The following is a 20,725-nucleotide window of genomic DNA, read 5'->3' as shown; positions in this document are numbered from 1 at the left end:
AGCGACAGCAGCAAACACAACAGCAGCAACAACTTGTTTAAGACTGGCCACTGTTTGCATAACTACGCACATAGCAACGAGCAGAAACTGGCAGAAATATTATAAAAGGGGCCAAAGGAGGCAACTGCAGCAGCCGCAGCAGCAGCAGCAGCAACAACGACAACGACGACAACTGCAATTTGTCCAGCTGCATGAGACAACTTCAGACAGAGGCAGAGAGGCGCAGACAGAGCCATGGAATCGGAGGCAGAGACACACGCATGCTGGCCAGGAGCTTCGACTGGGGCTGGGTGACAAGTGCTTAGTGTCAGCACCTCGGTTAGCATGCAGAGTGGAGCGGAGCTCAGTTGAGTTCGGATCCCCCCTGTCGTACCCCTATCAGTTTCCACTGTTGACAATTTTGTTTGGCCTGACCAGGATGCAGTTACGAATTCGTTGGTGCGGGGGGAGAACGGTTTGGGACTCAGTTTACACATTAATTATCACTTTTGTTACCGGACGGTAGCGCGCCAGAAGTAGAAGTAGAAATAGAAGTAAAAGAAGTAGAAGAAAAAAAGACACACGACAGACAGGCGACAGATGAGAACATTAGATGATAGACGTACTTAGTTTGTTGCTTAAGTCTTTTGTTTTTCTTTACGCCACTTGCCATTTGCCAGGTGATAAATGAACTGCTGAAAGCTTTAAGGTGCCAGGGCACGGGGGAGGAGACGCAGGGGCGCTTGCAGCCCTTTAAGTCGCACTGATTTATGCTTGCCAGGCTCAAAAGTAATCGATAATAATCGATAGCAACACCCACTTGATAGCCAGACGTCGCGACGTTTCAGGCGTTCAGATGAAAATTAAATTATAAAATGCTTTACAAGTGGGTCGGCCCCATGGGTTTCTGCCTGCCACGCCCTGCACCTACAGCTTTCAGCCTTGATACACTGCAATAAAATTGCACACAAACGAGGGTGGACATGCGATTTCCTTGACATTTATGCAATGCAACCGCAGACGCAGTGGGGCGGAGCAACTTGTCTGCCAGCAAGCACACAGCCACGGCCATGGTCTTAACCTCAGTCTCAGCCGTTGCCACGCCTCACTGGTATGTAGCAGATGCGTTTGCGGCCGGGGCAAACAGTCGAGGAGCCAAAGCAAATAGCCAGCGGCCAGATTTTGTCTTTGCGCACTGTGTAACACGTATCAATTATAGGCAACAGTAACAACAACAAGAATAACTACAATAAAAACACAATCTCAATATGGCCAACGACATCAAATTATTGGTTTGGGGCCAAGCGATTTAGGGCACACATGGGACTTGCTCTGCAAAAGAAACACTGCGGCACAACTGATTAGAAGCAAAGTGCTTCGACTTAACATGGCAGCAAGAGAACACTCTCAGATAGGGTTGAAGTCTGCTTTAGATATTTCTGCTACATTTAGTAAAATTTTAGTAAAATCCAGTTTAGAATACAATTTTTTTTAGTACAATGCCCAATCGTATGCCACTTGATATTATCTAAGAAAACGTACATTAAGTTTTACTCTTTTCATTTATACCAACTCCATAAAATATGATTATTTTATTTTTAACAAATTATTCCAGCTATCTTCAGACTGTCCAAGCCTTTTGCCTTTACCAACTGTGCTGCAGCGTATTGAAGGCGCCAATAGCCATGGGCAATCTAGTCCGATGGCAAACCAATGCAGAGACAAAGACAGAAATTCAAAGCGACTTTAAGTGCCCACAAGCTTAAAGTCAGTGCCAAACTATGTCTGTAGATTTAAGCTGCGCTTTGGTACCTAATGGACAGCGGCGTTTGCCAGGACTGGGTTGGAGTTTGAGTTGGAATTGGAGTCGGAGTCAGTGTCTGAGCCTGAGCCTGAGCCGCAGCGGTTACAGTCCTGCATAAAAAATGATTAATTCCTAGCCTGATAATTTATGTAGACACATAATTCACAGCGGGACATATTTTAGCCAGAGTTCAGGCCACAAATGCGGTCGCCACTTAAATGTGGCTCTAAAAATAGTACACACACACACATAACTATTATATGAGTGAGTGTGTGTGTGTGTGAGTGTCGGTCATATGCTTAAGCTAAAAATAAAAGGTAAAACCTCATAGCGGCGCAGGCATCGGCGCGCGCATTTGATTTAAATTGAAGTTAAAGCCAAAGCCAAGCCAAAAGGCTAAGATCAAGGCTATTCTATGGCCATGGAGCTTTGGAACGTGGCCAGCGCCTGGCTAAATCATCATTACCTTTAAATATTTATGACGCAGCGGCTGAGCACAGGCTGAGCTTAAGCCCTAATCAAAACTGGCCGTTTGCTTTTTAGCTAGAAAATTGTCAAGTTCGTTGCCTAAGTCTTTTGTTATTATTTTTATTTCATTTATCTCTCAAGTAAAATAAATTCGCCGTGATATATATTAAATATTTACAAAAGAAGATGTGAAAATTACGCCATTGGGAAATAATCAATATCCTAGCCAATATTCCCCGGTTTTGCTCGGATAAAAGAGTTCTCGATTTTAAAGTCAGTCGGATGGAACTAACTAAATTAGCCTATTTTTATACCATGAACCCATTAAAGATGGGCAAAAAGGGTATAATGTATTTGTGCAAATGTATGTAACAGGCAAAAGGAAGCATCTCCGACCCCATAAAGTATATATATCATTCATCAGCATCCATATATATTCGATAACTTGCCCCGTTTCCAAGTAATTAGTAAAAATCTATATCGAAATCCTGTTTTTTGAGCAATTTTGGTGAATAATAAGAGCAAAAGTCACCAAACTTGACATGTAGCTTCTAGAATAGTATATACATTTGCATTTGGTGTTGGAAGAAGAGGGTATCCCCTAGTCGGGAGCTCCCGACTAGAACCTCTTACTTGTTTAGTCTGCGTAACTGGTATATAAATTTAACAATATAATATTAAAAATACATAATTTATAAATAATAATAACAGTTATCAGTTTAAATGCTTAGCTGCCTATAGGTACCCCAGTTATTCTCAGGGCCAAGTTACGAGAATGTTAAACTCTCACTTCCTACTTGAGATAAACTATTCAGGAGCACATGAAGTAGCAACATCCAAGCATTTGTGTCTTTGTCAAGTGTCCCCATTGGGCGAGCATCATCAGCATACAGTTGACATTATTACGATGTTCAGCAATGGAAGCGCATTAGTTATCTGAATGATACTTGAGCTGCACTTCCTTGATACCTTGCTCGCTCAGACTCATGAATTGATAATCAATAGATGGCCAAGCGCGGTCATGAATGCGCATCCTCCTCCACTGATTGAGTCAGCTGTGACTGTCGCAGCATAATTTGTACCACAGTGGCAGTTGCATGCCCCAAACCCCAAGCTGGATAACCAACTGGAATAAATTCTAGGCTGGCAACCCGCTGGCTTTCATTTCTAATTTTTGCATTTGGACCACTGTGGGGATCGGCTACCGTCCATCGATGGGGCCATGTCGATGGCGATGTTTTAGCGCATTTTATTGCTTTATTTAAGACTTTGGCATCGCACAACGCTTGTCAATTTTACAACTTTATAGAGGCGAGCGCTTATCGTTTGCATATTTATGCCTCGCTCGATGGCCATGTCTCTTAATATTTTTGACATATTGGCTATGGCCGTGCGCTGGCCCAACCATTGTCTGGCCCCATAGCCTGGCTGGACCTAAGGCTGCTGTCTGCTGTTCACCGTCTGCGGCCTCAGCTTGGCTGTGAGAGGCTCATTGTTGTCGTCATTTGTTGACTGCGCCTTCCACAGAAATTTGTGCAACTCGACTCAAGGAGTTGAGTTCTGTATTTGCGTCTACGTCTGCGTCTGCGTCTGCGTCTGCGCCTGTGTCCGTGTCTGTATCTGTGTCTGCGTTCGCATTTGAATTGCAAATCCTATTATGACTTGTGAAATTATAATTTTTCTAGCCAGGCCGCACAGCCACTCCAGGTTCATGCCCATGTCCGTGTCCAGGGTCCAGTCTGTAGTTTCTTGTCTGCAGTCTGTTTTCTGTAAAGCAGAGGGTTCAATAGCATGAATTATGCATATGCAGGCGCTTTTGGGGCGCACACGCATCCCATGCACTTAGTTATGATAACGTTGCACATTTTGCTGCACGGGCTGCTCCTCTCCAGCATCCTCATCTATTTGTTTTGGCCAGCTACAACGCAATACGCCTCACGCCTCACGCCCCATGCACCATGCCCCACGCCTCAAAAGTTGCATCCGTAGCAGCATTCGCATCCAAATAGCCAAATGGCTTATGCTTTATGCGTAGCAGCTGCTGGCCACTGTAGGCTCTGTAGAGCACTGTGAGAGTTGTAGACGCTGACGACGCCCCCTCTTTTGGCTGCTACCGCAACTCGAACTCGAACTTGGGCCCAACCATTGCTGCTGACAGAACAAAGAAGTCGTTCATTTGTAATTGTTGTTGCTGCTGTTGCTGCAAAGGGCAGACACGGCCAAGGATTACCAGCAGCAGATGTAGACGCACATACTCCAACATATATGTATGTGTGTCTTTGTATATAGTGTGCACCATGTACATATTTATGCTCATATAGAGGCAGGCTGTGTGTGCTTGCATATCTTTTATGACTTTTGACTTGCCTTTGACTTTGGTCAGGTTGAGTTGAACGACCGACACATGTGCTGCCAGATGGGCTTTGTCGAAAATCCATCCATGGTCAACAGCCATAATGGCTAGCTTGTGTCTTCAAGGCTATAGCATGTCAGGCCTATGCCTATAAGGAACCGTAGACCGTGTTAATTAAACAATTATATTTTAGATTCTCCTTTCGTTTCGAATTCCACCTTGAAAGTTTTTAAGCAACCAGGTGGACAAATGCAGCAAACAGCATGCAGGAGATCCTTTCGCAGGCATATATTGCAAATTCAGTCATGGCTAGATCGACCCAGCTCGTCATATTGATCAAATATAAATATGAACATTTTGGAGTCGAAGGTATCTCCTTTTATGCGTTACATATTTCATGACAAAATTACAATACAAGGCTACAGTGATACCTGTTCGTATGATGCCGTTTTCATTTTCCGTTTTCATTTCTCTTCAGCTGGCTTAGTTTAAGTGGACGACTGCAATTTTGTATGCAGTCCTTACCACTTACAGCTTAATAAGCAGCCTATTAGCTGGGCTACCATTTTGCAACGCCAACTCCGCACACAAATCACACACAATTAGATGTCAGTCAACGTTGAAGCTGGTCAACAACTGACCATGATTACTGACTCCGTTGGTCCGGGCTCTGAACGAGCCCCGTTGAGCAGCGATTTCAGCTATGACATTACCTCAATGTCGGCGCAAATTTGCAAATTAGCAGCAGACAACAAAAGAATTATATATGCACATTATATAATGCGAGTTTACCAAACTAACAACGTCAAATGGTTGAGGAACAAAATACCCAAGCCGAATCAATTTGCTGCGGATCACACAATGAAAACGAGAACAGGAACCGTCACAGGTTCTGTGTCTTTCGTCTGGGCAATGGATCTGGATACTCCAACAGAAGGCAGTTCCTCCTCTTCACTCCAAGCACACACATTTTTCCCATCATTAACATTGCGAAGACGAAATCTGCATGCAGATGAAGTTAAGCCGACCAAGAATCATGCGTACTTAGTTACATAGCTCTTGTGTCTGTGACTATTTGTTTCACGAATTCGCAGCGCATTAAACGAATGAAAAAAAAAAAAAAACGGCAACTCGGAAAGAAGGAAATTTAAAGAGCGTGACAGGCCGAACTTTTGAATATCCTGGAAAAATAATTTAAGTTATTGAGGCTACTTAGTGAAGAACCCACAAGACATATACCTATGACTTGGATATACATTATTTCAAACCTTACCTGATCTGTTTATAAAAATAGTAATCTCATATGCTTTGAATAATATTTCATATCAGAATGCAAAATATACACAAAAAAACATGGGAAATATGCCAACTTTCAGTAAAAAAAGATTGTTGCTTTTCTGTGGTTATCTTGCATTGCTGAGATGCTCAACTTGTAGGGTATTTAAGAGCAACATCAGTGGCACTCTGTCCTACGGTCCAAACAAGGCAAAAGGCATGTCCATCCTCCTATCGTAACAAGAACAATTTGTTCTAATGCGCCATGGCAGCGGTTGCAGCAGCGGCAGCAGCAGATGTTGGATCCATTGCAACGAGAAGCTGGAGATGCATAGAAAAAGGAAAGGGCAGCCACTGAACACGCAATGGCCAGAACAAATGTAGACATTAAGCTGCTGCTGCTGGCTGTGGCCAAGCCGACCGCAAACGGAGCATGGAACGTAGACAAGGCGCACCTTAACATCAAGTGACACGCAATGGACAAACGCCAACGCCAACCAGCGGTTGGTCACAATAAAAATCACATACATACACATATATACAAATATCTATATATTAGATATATAAAATTTGCCATATTTCTCGCGCCTTAGTTTTTCCCAGCAGACACTTACGGGCATTTCAATAAATTCGCTGCAGAAATTTCATTAATCGGCATCTGGTGGGGGAGCCTCACAAGAGCCTCGGGTGGACAGCAGCAGCAGGTGGAACGGCTAATGCTGAGGATGCTGCCACTGCCAGTTGTAGCATGGCCATAAAAATATTTGCCGCCTTAATGTGAGTGGCTTATAAATTTGCACAAACGCGACCATATATAGCATTTAAGCACTGGGCCCATGGGGGCAGGGGCAGTCAACAGATCGCAGACCACCATCCACTGCCAATGCCGTGGCAGTTGTACATAACTGTTATTGTAGTTAGCTCGTTGGCTGTGGACAGTTTTTTTCGAGTTGATCAGGGGACGTTCCTTAAGAAAAAACTGAACTTGCTTTGTTTTAGTTCGAATTTCAAATACGTCAAATTGTTAGCTTATTTTGCGAACACCCCCACAACCGACCATAGGGGGCTGTTGTATAAATAACGACCAAGGTGAATAAAGAAGTAGGCTATGCACTTGCTAAATAGGCTAAAATAGAGACAGTTAGCAAAAGAGAGACTTACCACTTACCCAACAAATGTGTAAAGTATATATTACTAGCAGTTAATCGTAAAAATCAATTAAAAGGGCAATTCGAATTTAAGTGGGGCGTTATGGACAACTTTAAATATATGAAAATGAAAAATAAAGACACTTTGGTTGTTAGGTAATGTAAATTTAAGTATAAAATATTGACTCTAAACTGATTTCATTTATTTTAAACTTGCTAAAGGTATTCACTTCTTAACGTGTACATTTACAATACTTAATTATTATTGGGATTATACAATGGTTTATATTTGGTTTAGTGAATGAGGGTTGTACATTGTAAACTAACGACAATAATGTGGACTCAAATGCTACTCTGTAAATAAATATGCATGGCCACAATGAATTGAATTAAATTGAACTTAAAGTAAAAACTAAGCGGTAAGCACTGCTCTGGCAAGTTTTCGTATAATGGAACATATTCACTTTATGTGTTTTCATGTGTTGTTAATAAACAAATTTTTTTTGGTAAAGGCAAAACTAATATAATGTAAATTCAAAGTATCGGTGCTTAAATCCTAACATCTTTGGACTAAATCATTTGGTAAAATTTTCTATTTAACTTTTTGGGTTTAAGCTAAATTAAATGGCAAGAACTAATTCTAAGCGCGTTTACTCTATGGCACAATCGCTTTGGTCAGAAGCAGTGAGCAATAGTTGCTTTTTACTTCTGCTTCATGTACATGGTCGCAATCTTGTCGAGTATCGTATCGATCGAGAGCAGCTCCTCGCTAAACTTTTGCATGGTCTGCGCCGGCACAATCCACTTGAGAAACTCCTCCACATTTAAACGCAGCCTAGCCAAAGGCGTCAGCGTCGGATCGTCATGTGATGGACGCTGTGCCAGCTTGAGTGATGCAATGATAACATTATCAATTAGACGCTTCTCATAACCTAGCTGACGCAACTTCTGTGCCGAGCTTATCTTTTTCAGCACAACGGCAATATTGAAGCGAATGTTAGAAAGCGTATGTGCATCTTCTGTTTGGCTATCGTTAAGTTCCTCTGTTGCTTGACACTTGCCACACTGCTCAGCATGCGCCTGCAGCTCCACTTTGATTTTAAAGAACTCCTGGCAGCCAGGGCACATGTAGGGCTTCTGCTGTTTATGTATCTTTTTCATGTGATTCTTGAGATGCGCTAGCTGCGAAAAGGCCACCTCATCCGTACATAGTTGGCAGCGAAATGGCTTTTCACCCGTGTGTTTTCGTATGTGCAGCTTTAGGACGCTGGAGTGGGCAAACGTTTGATGACAGATCTACAAGAATACATCAATATAAATAGATATTATCATCTTTTGCATAGTCGCCTCTTACCCGACACTGATATGGCCGCTCCCCCGTGTGCATTCGCATATGCACATTGTATTGCGACTTTTGGGTAAAATACGAATTGCACACCTCGCATACGTGCGTCTTGACTGCGGCATGTTTCTGCATATGCGTGGCCAGATCCTCATCCGGTTCGATGGTCTTATGGCAAATTTCACAATCAAATTGACTCAGCTTGTGGTGCTCCTGATTGATATGAGCGCGCAGTGCCAATTCATTAGCAAACTGATTCTCACATATGGAGCATCTGTGCTCCATTCCCTGCTCGTGTCGCTCCATGTGTACGCGCAGATTGGCATTGGTCGAAAAGCTGGCCGAGCATTTGGTGCAGTTGAATTGCTGAATACTCGTCTTGTGATGGGATACCATGTGCTGTTGCAGCTGTTGCACGGGGAAGGGAATGAGAAATATTAATTCTAATATAGGATAAATGATGTGATATTGCTTTACTCACTTGACCGCCACGTGCGAAGCGTTTCTCGCAGAGTGCACATGGATATGGCTTCTCGCCCGAATGCAAACGCATGTGCAGTTTGAGGCGCTCCTTCAGGGCAAATGATTTAGGGCACTGGCTGCAAGCGAACTGTTTCTTGTGCTCATGGGCGGTGGTGATGTGGTTCTTAAGATTCACCGCCTGACGATAGCATTTGCCGCACTCAGCACATTTGTGTGGTCGCTCGTCGGAGTGGATGAGCATGTGACGCAGCAGATCGGTCTTGCCGCCGAACTCCTTCGAGCAATGGGAGCACACGTGTTGCTTGCGTTTGGTGGATTCTGCTTTGCGTGGTGATTTCTTTGGTTTCGGCTGAATATAGTCCGCATCGGCATCCGTCGAGTCCTGCTCGGCTTCGGGCTCTGCATCCACATACAAATCTTGCAGACTGTTGAGGCTGCTCTTGCGACGCTTAATGGCCGTGGCAGCGGGCGAGAAATCGCGAGCCGCCGGCGGCGATGACAGCGATATACCGCTGTCCGTGAGCACAGAGACGGCATCCTCCTTGGATAGGCTGCGACGACTGCGTACCATGCTGTGTTAGTTTTATGTCTATTACAGAGCCTTCTGCACCCGGCACCAGCTGCTAATTTACTTGGGTAAGGGGTTAAGGTTTCTACAATAGGTATCTGATTTTCGAAAATTTTTAGCTAAGAAGAAGGTTCCCAAACACCTCGGATTGTTATAGCGATTTAGTTACAGTTTCGCTGCAAGAAAAAGTTAAGAGCTGTTGATTATTTAGCTTGCATTGCCACGTTCGAAACAACTCACAAAACAAAACACAAAAGAGAACAACAATAAGAATTTCAGCTGTGTCCACCGAACTTTAAAAACTGACGCTGTCGATAAGAACCACATCAAGTGGCGGGGCAGAGACAATTACAGAGAGAAGTGCGCGAAATTACACGGAGCAAAAAATTATTAGCTGTTTGAAAGCTAAATACGTTTAGGACTTACTGATTTAGCTCGTCATCACAAGTGAGTTGGTGGTTGATTTAAGACTTTCTCACTTTTTTGCCCTAATCAAATTCGAAACCTGAGACATATACTCTTGAATTGAACTACTTTTTTTTACTGTGTAGCAGTACTATATTTGTTTTTATCACTTTATCAGCTAGAATTTCCAGGTAGTGTATATATACACACACACACATGTGACAACTTATGTGTGGAAAGCTGAAATGTTGTTTAGTTTGTTTTCTCAATCTTTTGTTTGGAATGCGAGAGAGCGAACTGATAAACGCGCGACAAACGCAATAACTGATAAGGCTAAGTCTGGTCAGATAAGAGTTTATTTATACAACTAGTGGTATATTTTTCACTATAAAACTGCTCTTGCTGCTGCAGTTGTTGCTCAGAACTTCCAGTGAAGTGGCATATTAATATAGGAAAACTGCATGCGAAACAAAGAAAACTGTAAAAAAATCAAGAATAGACGACGATGACGGCCCTGGGAACAGTTAGCGCGAAATGCTATACATAAACATCTGGCGAACAGATTGCCCATATGAGCTCACACACCCCCTCCAGACACACACATGCACACACACACACATACACATAGGGGATTTACAGACCTGTGGCGACGCTTCATTGAAGTCAACAAAAAATAACCAAAGGGCGGCGGCGCACGCCACAACTTACTGTGCACAGTTTTATGTACTCGATGACGGTAATTGGGAACAGCATTGAAGCATGATGTCCAAGTGCAGGGACAGGGCCACAGTTCACACAGCTGCACGTTACGCAAATGAAGCGTAAAACGAAATTGAAACGCAAATTGAAAGCGCGCGACAAACCCTAAAAAAACACACACACTTCCAAAGAGCTTTAACTGTAACTATTGCAGCAGCTCTGCTGTCGCCCGCGTCCGACGTGGAAGCGACGCCGCCGTACGGTAGCCAGCGATTCATTAAATTGAAAGAGAACGTTGAAAAAAGCACGAACGACAGCGAAAAGTCACAAAAGGTGTGGGACACAAAGAATATATATATATGTATATAAAAAAAAAAAAGAAAAAACAGCAGTTTTGTAATGCTAAATAGGCAGCAGTGGCGAGCAGCGCAATTGCAGAGCACAGGGCGTGCGTCTTGCTGTGGGGGTCAAACGTTGAAGTCTTTTGTTTATGTCGCACTGAAAGATCAACAAAAACCTGCGCAAGAAGTTTTGTTAGTAACTACAAAGTACCAGCACCAATGTTTCATTTTGTTTAATTATATTTCATACATACATAAGTAAATGCCAACACCACAATTAATTCGCATTGTTAGGGAAATCAGAGCAAAAAAGGCAACTTACCCGCAGTGGAGTGCGAATATTTATAGAGCAGCTGCAAAACAAAACTGAATCAAGCACAGACACACGCACACACACTCACAGCTGTAGTCGCACACACGCAAAGCACCTGGCTACATTTTATGTTTTATTTATTTAAACCTTTACTGCATTTGCCAAACAAACGCCCATTTTCACTGCACACTTCATATTTGTGTTTACCTTCAGCAGCCCCAAAAGCACAAACATATTTGTGAACGCTTAGCACAGGCCAGGAAGAATGTTAGCTCATTTCACATGTTATACATTACATTGCACATGTCAAATGTATTGTTTTGTTTAGTAAAATTTAATTAATTTCGTTTTTGCACCCCGCTGCAGTCGTATTCACTTGTAATGTTTAGGGTGGAACTAGTTCGATTAGGGAATATCGATAGGTCGACATTTAAGAGCACACTCCCTGTATTCCAATACTGTAATTTCAGTATTTTAGCATTTGGCGTTTACGGTAACACTGCATATTAGAACTAAAACATTGAAACTTCCAAACGCAATGTGATTTATTATACAAAACTCAAAACGCCAGTCGCTTCATTAGCAAATACATGTGCTGATCCACTTCGAAGCCGTGCAAATTATTGGCATCACCTTGCAGTCGCATGAGCAGACCACCAAATGAAACGTATGCCGACAGCCGGGATGATTCGTTGTGCGCTTCGTCGCCTTCTATGCGATAGATCTTTCCGTACATAACATACTCAAAACTGTCTGCTCGCGTGCCTTCGTGCTCCATGGGATTATATTCGCCGCTGTCGGGACAGCCATCCTCGCGCAGTGTTGTGGCCAGTACTAAGCGGAATTTGTCTCCCAATTCCATGGGATAAAGCCACGAATTTATGTCCAGTATGAGGTCCATTTTAAAAGACTCTGATTCGCAGTGCAGGCGGGAGACACGATCGAACTTTTTACCTTCAGGATCCATGTCCTTAACGTTGAATATGTCCTCAAATAACACTCCTGCCATTTTATCTAAGAAATAGTTTATTAACTTGGATCGCTTACTCCCGTCCGCCAAAAATTTACCTTGCGCTCAAGTCGACAATGGCAAAGCTTAGGGATTTTGTATTTTAGCAGAACCCACTGCTGTTACTCACTTTTTTAATCAGTTGATAAAGTCAATTGGTTAAATTTTAACTTGTGTATTTTTATTAAAAATACAGCGTTGTCGTCAGTTCAATTTAGCGTGCTACAGGGATGGACATTCTATAGAATGGTGGTGTGTCGATTTGCCAGTTAAATAGAATATATCGATATTAAGTGAGCTACCAGATGCGCAAAATCAAAGATTTATCAACACAGAATTTTATACAGCACTTTAATCGGCAATAAAAATTCACAATTTCAAATGATAGTTATTTTTATTAATATATTTACAAGTGATGGCATCATTTACCAATTCTGCGCTCGAACAGAATAGGCAATAATGCGACCGCCCGAATATATTGGCCTACGTATAGCGGGTGTCAACTGCGCTATCGGAGATATAGGCGAATTAACGGTTATCTTAGCCGGCTTTCTTTTCAAAGGGGCATTAAGAATAAGGCGCTCCGCTCTAAACGGAATGCGACGCTCCAGAAAGGGCAGAGTCAATTGGGTTGCAGGGAAAGCAGCGTTAACAATTTTAGCGGGTCTTCTCTGCGGACGCGCCGTCAGTTTTGCGGGTCTTCGTTGGCTCTGCACGGGACGCAGCAGCTGCCGGAAGGCGGTAAAACGTTGCACCAGCGGTAGTATAAGCTGTGCCTGTGGCCGCAAGCTAGCCAGGTTTATGATTGCTGCACTCTGTACCGCACTGTTGCCATCAATGTTCGTAGGCGCCTCTGGTGGACCGTATATCTGGTCAGGAGTTTCATCTACGGCCGGAGGTCCATAGGTATTATCAGGCGGTCCGTAGACCTCATCGGGAGGACCGTAGACCTCGTCAGGTGGTCCATATATAAGTTCCGGCTCCTCCTCAGGTGGTCCATAGGTCAAATCCGGCTCAGGAAAGTCAGCCGCCTGCTCCGTTGGCAACTCAAACGGCGGATCTGGCGTCAGACCAGCTGCTGGATATGGTGCGGCCTCTTGACGCTGTAAAACAGGGCCCGGAAAGCGTAATCCAGCCGCCGCACTAGCATCCAGACCAAGCAACGAACAAAGGACCACTAATAACAAGCTTGCACCGAACATTTTGCTGTCAAAACATGAACTGCTACTTCCACCTGACAAATGGCTGCTTTAAATACCCATCGCCCACAGATGACCTTCATTGATAGACTGACCAAACTGTCCCAGTGCCCAAAATGCAGACGAGGCCAATTGCCAACGCCGCCGTCGCCGCCGCGATGACTTATACGGCAAACCCAAACGTTTACGTGCCCAACAACGCTGACTAGACTACGTGAAAGCCAAAGATTATGTTGTTATGGCCAACTTTATTAATAGCCCTTACATGACTTAGGTTATAATTTTACCACCTGCTACGCAGCACCAAGCGCTGAGGCACCGGCTGCTGTCGGCGGCGTCCCTGTGGAAAGCGTTGATAGATCCTGGCAGGCTTATTGTCCTGGGGCTGATCGAGTGTCGTCGATACGGCAATTACGGTTCCATCTTCGGCCACTTGCACAAGCACTTCCTCTTCATCCACATCTGCGGCTGGCTGCTGCTTGGCATCGGGTAACTCATCTTCTGGAGCTGGTATGTCGTCCGTTTCGATGGCAAGCTCTGGCTCTACCTCTGGCACCTGATCTGGCTGCGCCACCTCATCCACAGTTGTGGGTGGTCCGTAGACGCTGTCCGGTGGTCCATATGTGTTATCCGGTGGTAGATAACTGGCTTCCGGTTGGGCGGTTGAGCTTGGCAGTTCGAATGGTACCTCGGGAGTAATGCCCGCCTCCGGATAGCCAGTGGGCGCTGGACTTGGCGCTGCCTGCTCCTGACGTGCCAGGCCTCGACGCGGTACGAATTTTTGACGCAGTGGCTCCGAGTTGGCCAACACGGCCAGACTCAGCAGCAGGATAGCAGACGAGGTTTTAATCATTTTGACGATCACTTGAGTTGTGTTCTGAGTTGCCCAATAGCTGAGCTTATTTATAGCCGTCTCTCGTCAGATCTTTGTTCATAATTTATGCTCGTCACTTTCGATTTTAGGCCTCCTAGCTAGTAGTCGTTGTTGCTATTCCCGTTCGCTCGGCACGGATCTGATTATGTTGCCCCGATCGAGTCGGCTTGTGATTTCTGTTTTAATGCTGGCTACGTGACCCTTTTCCCAATTTTGGCCGCCAATGCTAACCCAAGCGCCAAGTGCTCGTCTCTGTGGCTCTTCATTAACACGCCGTCGACGCCGATTCCAATAGGCCTTTGGTCGTAATCGAATTGTCCGTCCGTTTGTTTGTTTGATTTGGTGGGTTCTTGGCTATTCATAATTTTATTTGATGGCTTTTATATTCATATCCACAGGCCTTGGCAGAAACGTGTCTGGAGAAGCTCGACATTAGACACAATTCTCATCTAGGTCAGGCGAAGTCTTCGATCATTAAATATTAATTGCCTTTAATAATGTTCTTTTTATAAATACCCAAATATTTTAAAGGTCAGAATTGCGATATTTCACTTATTGGGAATGGGGAGTATTAGCTAAATTAATTTTTGCTGTTATTTTTTTTTTAAGTCTCTCTAAGTCCTAATGACAGTTTGATGATATGTTACACAGATTAATTTTTTCTCACATAACATAACGGTCGAATCGAGCTAAGTACTATATCAGACAACTGAGCTTATTTTTTAAAAAAACATATAGTTTTTATACAATAAAATATTCCAGAGCCAATACCAGAAATGCGTCCAGAAATGCTACAGAATGTGACAAGCTTTTCTTTTTAATTTTTATAAATTCTTCACTCACTAAAATCTTCACAATTAAAAATTTTAATTTTTAATAGAGAAGGGGAATTCTACATAACACCTTAAAGGCAAGCTAACGATTCGCCAACGGTTTTAAAAAGATTTAAAAATAGTGAAAATCATAAATGCTTGATAAAAATATCTTGGAAAACAGATTTTTTGATATATAAGAACCTACTTTTCGACCGGTCTATCCCATAGGAGCTTTGTGATATATTGGTCCGATGTTGACAAGACCTGGAATATATATGGATCATAGTGGCACTAATACATGCCGAGTTTCGTCAAGATATACGACTTTTCGACCGATCGTTCCTACGGCAGCTATTTGATATAGTAGTCCGATCCGGGAAGATGGATTTACATAAAGTTTCATGATGATAGCTTTAAAACTGAGACAGTAGTTCGCATGGGAACACACAGACGGACGGTTAGACATGGCTATATCAACTCAGCGGTCGATACTGATCTACTCTACTCTATATATATATATTTTATGGGGTCAGAGATATCTTCTTCTTTGGATGGTAGTCAAAAATGTTTCATACAACCAGGTTCCAAGAAGTTCGGTTGTCCCCGGTCTTAGCGTGCACTTATGTAATGTAAGGTGACTTTCGTGAAAAATTATTTAGCAGTGAGTCCGTCAGGACAAACAGCGATATTTTTTATAATAAAGTACACATAATTAAAGTACACCATTTAAGTGTATTTAGATTGAATGAATAATATAAATGGGTACGGAGCATCTTCTAGCCAATCAACCATAAATATACTCTTGTGCTTATCAAGTTTTCTGGTTTCAAACAATGATATAAGATTCATAAACCATTTTGGAGCTCAAGAATGGGACATGTGAATAACAATGTTTTTTTTTTTTTCATTTTCAACAACAAATTTTTTATATATTTAAATCAATAACAAATATTTGTATCGTAGTGACTCGATAATTCGCAAAAACATTCTCAACAATATTCTTCTTAGATGGTATAGACTAGGATTGGCTTGGAGCGTATGATCTGAGCGGCGCGCAGTTTCTCTGGCACCGGACGGCGGCTGCGCAGGCGGCCGCTGCGTGCCAGAATCAGGCTAGCGGGAATAGGCTCAGATGCTGGATCGGCGTCGATTGGTGCCAGATCCTGATCCGCTGCAGCATCAGCGGGTGGACCATAGGTATTATCCGGCTCGGCGGGTGGACCATAGGTGTTGTCAGGCTCGGCAGGTGGGCCGTATGTGTTGTCCGGCGGGCCATAAGTCAGATCTGGCTGTGCCTCGGTCTCCGTCTCGGTGGGCAGGTCGAAAGCTATGGCTGGCGTAACACCAGCAGCTGGGTAAGGCGCCGAAGCGGGCGTTGGCGCAAGGTCCAGTGCTGGATCGACGGGTGCTGGCGGCGCCGCCTCCTGGCGAGCCAGCTGGAAACGCGATGAGCGACTGCGCAGACGCGCCGGCTCCGCCACAGTCACAGCTGCAATAGCAGCCAGGATAAGCACAGAGCTGGTAAACTTGAAAGCCATGTTGAGCTATTGCTGGGTGTTGTTAGAATGTTGATATCGAACGCCAGTCGCTGACTTTTTATACACAACATTTTGGCAGTCATAAATGGCACTGTGAGGGACACCCTTAAGATGGTATCTACCTGCACCTACGTGACAATATTTAGTCAAGGGCCCATGTCTAACCCATAACCATTTACCATTTACCATTTACCATTAAGTTGTTTGGCCACCCAACTCTGAACTTCACACACTTTTTGGGCGCACACTGGTGCAAAATGCGTTGAAAAAAATATACAAATAGTTAACTGCTGTTTATTGTTATGCTACACTGTGACAAAATCTACTCCAGTCCTGCTTCTTCCTGAATCCATTTAAAGAGATGTGTAAATTTCACAGGCAAATGGCAAAAGGACCTGTGAAGATATTGCCATGCCCATCTGTCTGACCGAAGAATGTACAAAAGCAAAAGTCTTGACGTTTGAAGTATATTTATTTTCATATACCATACCTATCATTATACTCGATATCTTTTCCCAATTTATAATATCCATGATTATAAATTTTGCTATATGGTTTTCTAAGCCTATCGCGAAGATTATGAGATCTGGTTACATCTAACTTGGGGTCTTGGTTCACAAATGGTATAAACAGCTTTAAGATCTTTCAGATTCTGAATAGCTTCCGAAGTTAGAAAGTCGAAACTCATTTTAGAGGCAGAGCCTTATGCTTTGGAATGCAAACACAATTAGGTGCCGTTTTTTGGCCCTGGTATTTGATTAAGATCGGACTATAAACACCGAGGTTATGCAAGAACGCATTTTATCTAAGATAAGCCTTTACGATCAACATGTCGAAGTTGGACTTAAAATGTAGTTCGCTGTTCAAGTTTCACAAGTCTTCAAGCAGCTATTAAATAGATTTCTTTGGTAAATTGCCAGGATATAAAACAAGATTAAAACACACACGTAATAACAATTGACTTCCGAAGCACTGTGCGGCGCCTGCTTGTCATGCAGTTCGTTGGTTTTTTTTTTGGTTTTTGGATTGGGCTATCAAATTATTGACTGCTTTATATGCGGAACGTTGCGGGCTGGTCTAGAATCGCCGCAACCGGGGCCACGGGGCCAACTACGAGTATAAAAGTAAAAGCTCCATATAGGAACGGCAACAAAGCGTCACAACAAGTTAGACGATCATGGCACGTTACCAACTCATTAGCTCCCTGCTGCTGCTGCTCCTGGCTATTTTGCTGGCCAACACTTCAGCTGAAGCACCCCGGCGATTGCTTGTTAATCGTCAGCGCCAGGTGTTTGCCAGGCAGGAGGTGCAGCCCACGCCGTATCCCTCTGCGGCCGAGCTAAAGCCGGATGAGCCGGCGCTCATCTACGGCCCACCTCCGTCAACGGAGCTGGATGAATTGCCCACCGAGCAGGATCCAGCGTTGAATAGCTTCCAGCCTGATGCTGAGCCCGAAACCGATGCCGAGGAGCTGGATACCGAGGAGAACTCGCTCGAGGAGACCACACCGGCAGCTGTCGCTCGCCTGCGCAGCAGCCGCCAGAGATTGGCCAAGCTGCAGCTGGCCAAGGCACAGCCAAAACGTTTGCATCAACGTCAACGCATTGCCCGCCTGGAGGAGTTGCCCGTAGAAGCGCCAGCAGCAGCTGTTGCGCCGGCAGCCGCCTTGCCGGCTCCACAGTTTTTCTATCTGGGTGCCCAGCAGCCCTATGTGGTTGCCTACAATGCAGCTGGCCAGCAGCTGGCCTGGTAAATCGTCTTGTGATTGTTAGATTGTTATATTGATTGTGATCGACTGCATATAAACCTATTGTTGCGTCTATTAAACCAAGTTAAACTAGCTGCATATAAATTTACGTTTTTTTCAACAGAAGTGCTCTACTCTTTACTTTTGCAGTGCTCTTTTCAGTGCCTGGTTGACACTTTTGCTCCAGCGACGAGGTTTTTTCTTTTTCTTTTTCTTTTTGTTTTGCAAATCATTCGCCATTAAGAAGCGCCCAAGAAGCTCAACGAGCCGCTGCTCTTGGCCAGAACTTTCCATTGTTTGGATCCATTTTCAAACATTGCATTGAAGTTGTTTTTTTTTTTGTTTGTTGTGCATTTTTCCTGCCGCTGGATGGTTCCTTCCACATTTCTGAACTCCTTTTCCTCAGCTTTTCCTTTGTTCTGGCTCTTTGAATGCATTTTTCATGCTTTGCCTGCTTATAAATTGCTATTTGTGAGTGGTTTTCTTATTTATGTTTTCTTTTTGCCCTTCTGAAGTATTTAACAGGCTGCTCTCATTACTATGCTAGCCAGTTAGATAATAGCTTCAAAACTAGTAGAAAATGCAAAGCTCGTGGATGCAAACTGAGCTTGGTAATAATTAAGAAAGAATAATTCTATGTTCGTATAGGATTTCCATTACTTAGATTCGCGCGGATAGTAACAGCAACAAAATTCGCTAGTATGCCAAATGGACAACAATTTGATAAATAACATACATTTTAAATGCTCTTCCCAGTTCAAAAATTTGGCTAAGCCCTAAATAAATAATTCTAACGACAATTAAGTCTATAATTTTTTTTTAGTTTTTATAAATATGTATGCTTAGTTTTAGTTGGTTGAACAATTAACATACAATAATAATTTGTATAATTCACTTATAAATATGTATTTAAATACGCTTGCATATTATTTTATTATTAATGAAGCACCAAAGTGTAAACGTAATCTTATCGCATGAAAAAAAAACACAAATCATGCCTCACGTTTTGGTATTTCCTCCGGTTATTTTTCGAGATAATTTTGTTGAGTAAGAGTGTATAATGTACACACCATACAGACAAAAGACAATATAAATAATTTTATATTTACTTTATACGATTTTATAATTATATTGTCTTTGCACAGACGAAACGAGCTTAAATAAATTTACTATTAGCATTGTTTTATTTGCGGCTGGAGAGCCAGTTTTTTAGCCAGCAAAGAAAGATCCCCGGTTCTCAAGTGCACTAACATTTGGCCTCGAGCTGTTTCTCAATGCCTCAATGGCCTGATAGTTGAGGAACCAGAATGGCTGATTGTCCACGGGCAGTTGGCTTAGATGATTCACATAATCCTGATCGCCATGCGCATCGATGGGCAATGCATTTGATACGGGTCTAATCCCGCCGACACTGGCAATGGGACGAGCAGTGGCAAAGGAACCAGCACTGGCAATGGGACGAGCACTGGGCGCATTCGGGATGCCCGCAATGGGCGTGTTGACGGTGCCATCTGTGCCACCAACGCGATTCGCAAAGTCAACGGCTGCTGATGTTGGTGTTGGGGCTATCGATGCCACATCGGGCACATTGTTGCCTATGGGCAGCACCAGGGGCACACCCATTGGCGGCCTCTGAACGGCGCCGTAGGCCAAATTGATTGTCTGCGACTGTTGGGCGACGGCATCCTCGCCAAATCGTGTGGCAATGTCCACGCCAGTTATGTTCTCCACGGCAGTATTTTGGGCAGCATGATACTTGTCCTTCTGGCTGAGTCCGCCGGGTGGACGCGCGCCCGCAAAGGATGGCCGCTGTGCCTGCGACAGTTCAAGCAGTCCGACAAACATGACAACGTACGAAAAACTCTTACACATTATTTATTTATGATTGGTTTTTCGATTTAAATAAATGCGAATTTCACTCGAAGATCAGAATACACGACACGTTGCTCAACTGTTGCCTTGCTCGTAGCGACTGAGAGCTGAAAGCGTTTCCAATCACTTAAATAAGCAGCCAGATGCTGTGCGACGAGCGATAAACTGACTAAGCCGAGGCAGAGTTAGCGTCAGAGGCGATGCCCAAGCCAGTTGAGGCTGCTTTTGCCGCTTATCAATATAATGGAAGCCCAGACTGACCCCCACCAATATAATCTCATTGCAAAATCTCTCTCCCTCTTTTTCTCTGTATCTCTTTGTTAACCTGTTTTAAAATTACCAATTTTGCATATCTGTTCATATACTCGTTCGAGTGCTAACATTATACCGTACACGGCCTGCCCGGCCACTCCTCTGCTGCAAATTAACAGCGATTATCGTGATAAGTTGAACAAACTTGCGTTCAGGTATCTGTTTGTATCTTTCAGTCACA

The 20,725-nt window shown here is 43.6% G+C and overlaps 7 protein-coding genes across 13 annotated transcripts; 1 reads left to right on the top strand and 6 right to left on the bottom strand.

Moving 5' to 3' along the window:
• Positions 1–7,203: 7,203 nt before the first annotated feature.
• LOC115768005 (zinc finger protein OZF) lies at positions 7,204–11,553 on the bottom strand. 5 transcript variants are annotated; one of them, XM_030712433.1, is made up of 4 exons: positions 11,188–11,553; positions 8,851–9,616; positions 8,382–8,777; positions 7,204–8,323 (listed from the first exon to the last, which is right to left on the bottom strand). In XM_030712433.1, exons 2-4 carry the CDS (start codon positions 9,421–9,423, stop codon positions 7,730–7,732), a joined length of 1,563 nt encoding a protein of 520 aa, XP_030568293.1. In that variant the 5' UTR covers positions 9,424–9,616; positions 11,188–11,553; the 3' UTR covers positions 7,204–7,729. The 5 variants fall into 5 exon arrangements, with proteins under 5 accessions (XP_030568293.1, XP_030568309.1, XP_030568286.1 ...); XM_030712449.1 differs by having other exon boundaries at positions 8,851–9,596; XM_030712426.1 differs by having other exon boundaries at positions 11,386–11,553.
• Positions 11,554–11,710: 157 nt separating this feature from the next.
• Positions 11,711–12,430, bottom strand: LOC115767259 (DNA-directed RNA polymerases I, II, and III subunit RPABC3). Of its 2 annotated transcripts, none has more exons than XM_030711488.1 (2): positions 12,247–12,430; positions 11,711–12,192 (listed from the first exon to the last, which is right to left on the bottom strand). In XM_030711488.1, exon 2 carries the CDS (start codon positions 12,185–12,187, stop codon positions 11,738–11,740), a length of 450 nt encoding a protein of 149 aa, XP_030567348.1. In that variant the 5' UTR covers positions 12,188–12,192; positions 12,247–12,430; the 3' UTR covers positions 11,711–11,737. The 2 variants fall into 2 exon arrangements, with proteins under 2 accessions (XP_030567348.1, XP_030567339.1); XM_030711479.1 differs by having other exon boundaries at positions 12,318–12,430.
• Positions 12,431–12,612: 182 nt separating this feature from the next.
• LOC115769068 (pollen-specific leucine-rich repeat extensin-like protein 2) lies at positions 12,613–13,389 on the bottom strand. Its single transcript, XM_030713784.1, has one exon. The coding sequence runs from the start codon at positions 13,387–13,389 to the stop codon at positions 12,613–12,615; it is 777 nt and encodes a 258-aa protein (XP_030569644.1).
• A 249-nt stretch (positions 13,390–13,638) lies between these two features.
• On the bottom strand, positions 13,639–14,894 carry LOC115767702. Of its 2 annotated transcripts, none has more exons than XM_030712006.1 (2): positions 14,777–14,894; positions 13,639–14,725 (listed from the first exon to the last, which is right to left on the bottom strand). In XM_030712006.1, exon 2 carries the CDS (start codon positions 14,237–14,239, stop codon positions 13,670–13,672), a length of 570 nt encoding a protein of 189 aa, XP_030567866.1. In that variant the 5' UTR covers positions 14,240–14,725; positions 14,777–14,894; the 3' UTR covers positions 13,639–13,669. The 2 variants fall into 2 exon arrangements, with proteins under 2 accessions (XP_030567866.1, XP_030567857.1); XM_030711997.1 differs by having other exon boundaries at positions 13,639–14,709.
• A 1,185-nt stretch (positions 14,895–16,079) lies between these two features.
• LOC115767134 (mucin-7) lies at positions 16,080–16,613 on the bottom strand. The gene has a single exon (XM_030711299.1). The coding sequence runs from the start codon at positions 16,611–16,613 to the stop codon at positions 16,080–16,082; it is 534 nt and encodes a 177-aa protein (XP_030567159.1).
• Positions 16,614–17,109: 496 nt separating this feature from the next.
• LOC115767124 lies at positions 17,110–19,132 on the top strand. The gene has a single exon (XM_030711288.1). It carries the CDS (start codon positions 17,791–17,793, stop codon positions 18,364–18,366), a length of 576 nt encoding a protein of 191 aa, XP_030567148.1. The 5' UTR covers positions 17,110–17,790; the 3' UTR covers positions 18,367–19,132.
• A 71-nt stretch (positions 19,133–19,203) lies between these two features.
• On the bottom strand, positions 19,204–20,311 carry LOC115767254. The gene has a single exon (XM_030711465.1). The coding sequence runs from the start codon at positions 20,230–20,232 to the stop codon at positions 19,570–19,572; it is 663 nt and encodes a 220-aa protein (XP_030567325.1). The 5' UTR covers positions 20,233–20,311; the 3' UTR covers positions 19,204–19,569.
• Positions 20,312–20,725: the final 414 nt, after the last annotated feature.

This window comes from Drosophila novamexicana, unplaced genomic scaffold (assembly GCF_003285875.2).
Source record: "Drosophila novamexicana strain 15010-1031.04,08,12 unplaced genomic scaffold, DnovRS2.1 tig00000009-arrow-pilon, whole genome shotgun sequence".
In the NCBI taxonomy this organism is placed as follows: Eukaryota; Metazoa; Arthropoda; class Insecta; order Diptera; family Drosophilidae; genus Drosophila; species Drosophila novamexicana.
Note: the sequence above shows the minus strand (reverse complement) of the source record. Positions and strands in the feature narration are given on the sequence as shown.

Coding starts and splice junctions, on each gene's coding strand:
- LOC115767124 (XM_030711288.1), top strand. CDS start 17,791: ATGGCACGTTACCAACTCATTAGCTCCCTGCTGCTGCTGCTCCTGGCT.
- LOC115769068 (XM_030713784.1), bottom strand. CDS start 13,389: ATGTTCGGTGCAAGCTTGTTATTAGTGGTCCTTTGTTCGTTGCTTGGT.
- LOC115767134 (XM_030711299.1), bottom strand. CDS start 16,613: ATGGCTTTCAAGTTTACCAGCTCTGTGCTTATCCTGGCTGCTATTGCA.
- LOC115768005 (XM_030712433.1), bottom strand. CDS start 9,423: ATGGTACGCAGTCGTCGCAGCCTATCCAAGGAGGATGCCGTCTCTGTG. Junction 8,778..8,850: donor GCTTCGCACGTGGCGGTCAA/GTGAGTAAAGCA, acceptor CCCGTGCAACAG/CTGCAACAGCACATGGTATC. Junction 8,324..8,381: donor AGCGGCCATATCAGTGTCGG/GTAAGAGGCGAC, acceptor GTATTCTTGTAG/ATCTGTCATCAAACGTTTGC.
- LOC115767259 (XM_030711488.1), bottom strand. CDS start 12,187: ATGGCAGGAGTGTTATTTGAGGACATATTCAACGTTAAGGACATGGAT.
- LOC115767702 (XM_030712006.1), bottom strand. CDS start 14,239: ATGATTAAAACCTCGTCTGCTATCCTGCTGCTGAGTCTGGCCGTGTTG.
- LOC115767254 (XM_030711465.1), bottom strand. CDS start 20,232: ATGTGTAAGAGTTTTTCGTACGTTGTCATGTTTGTCGGACTGCTTGAA.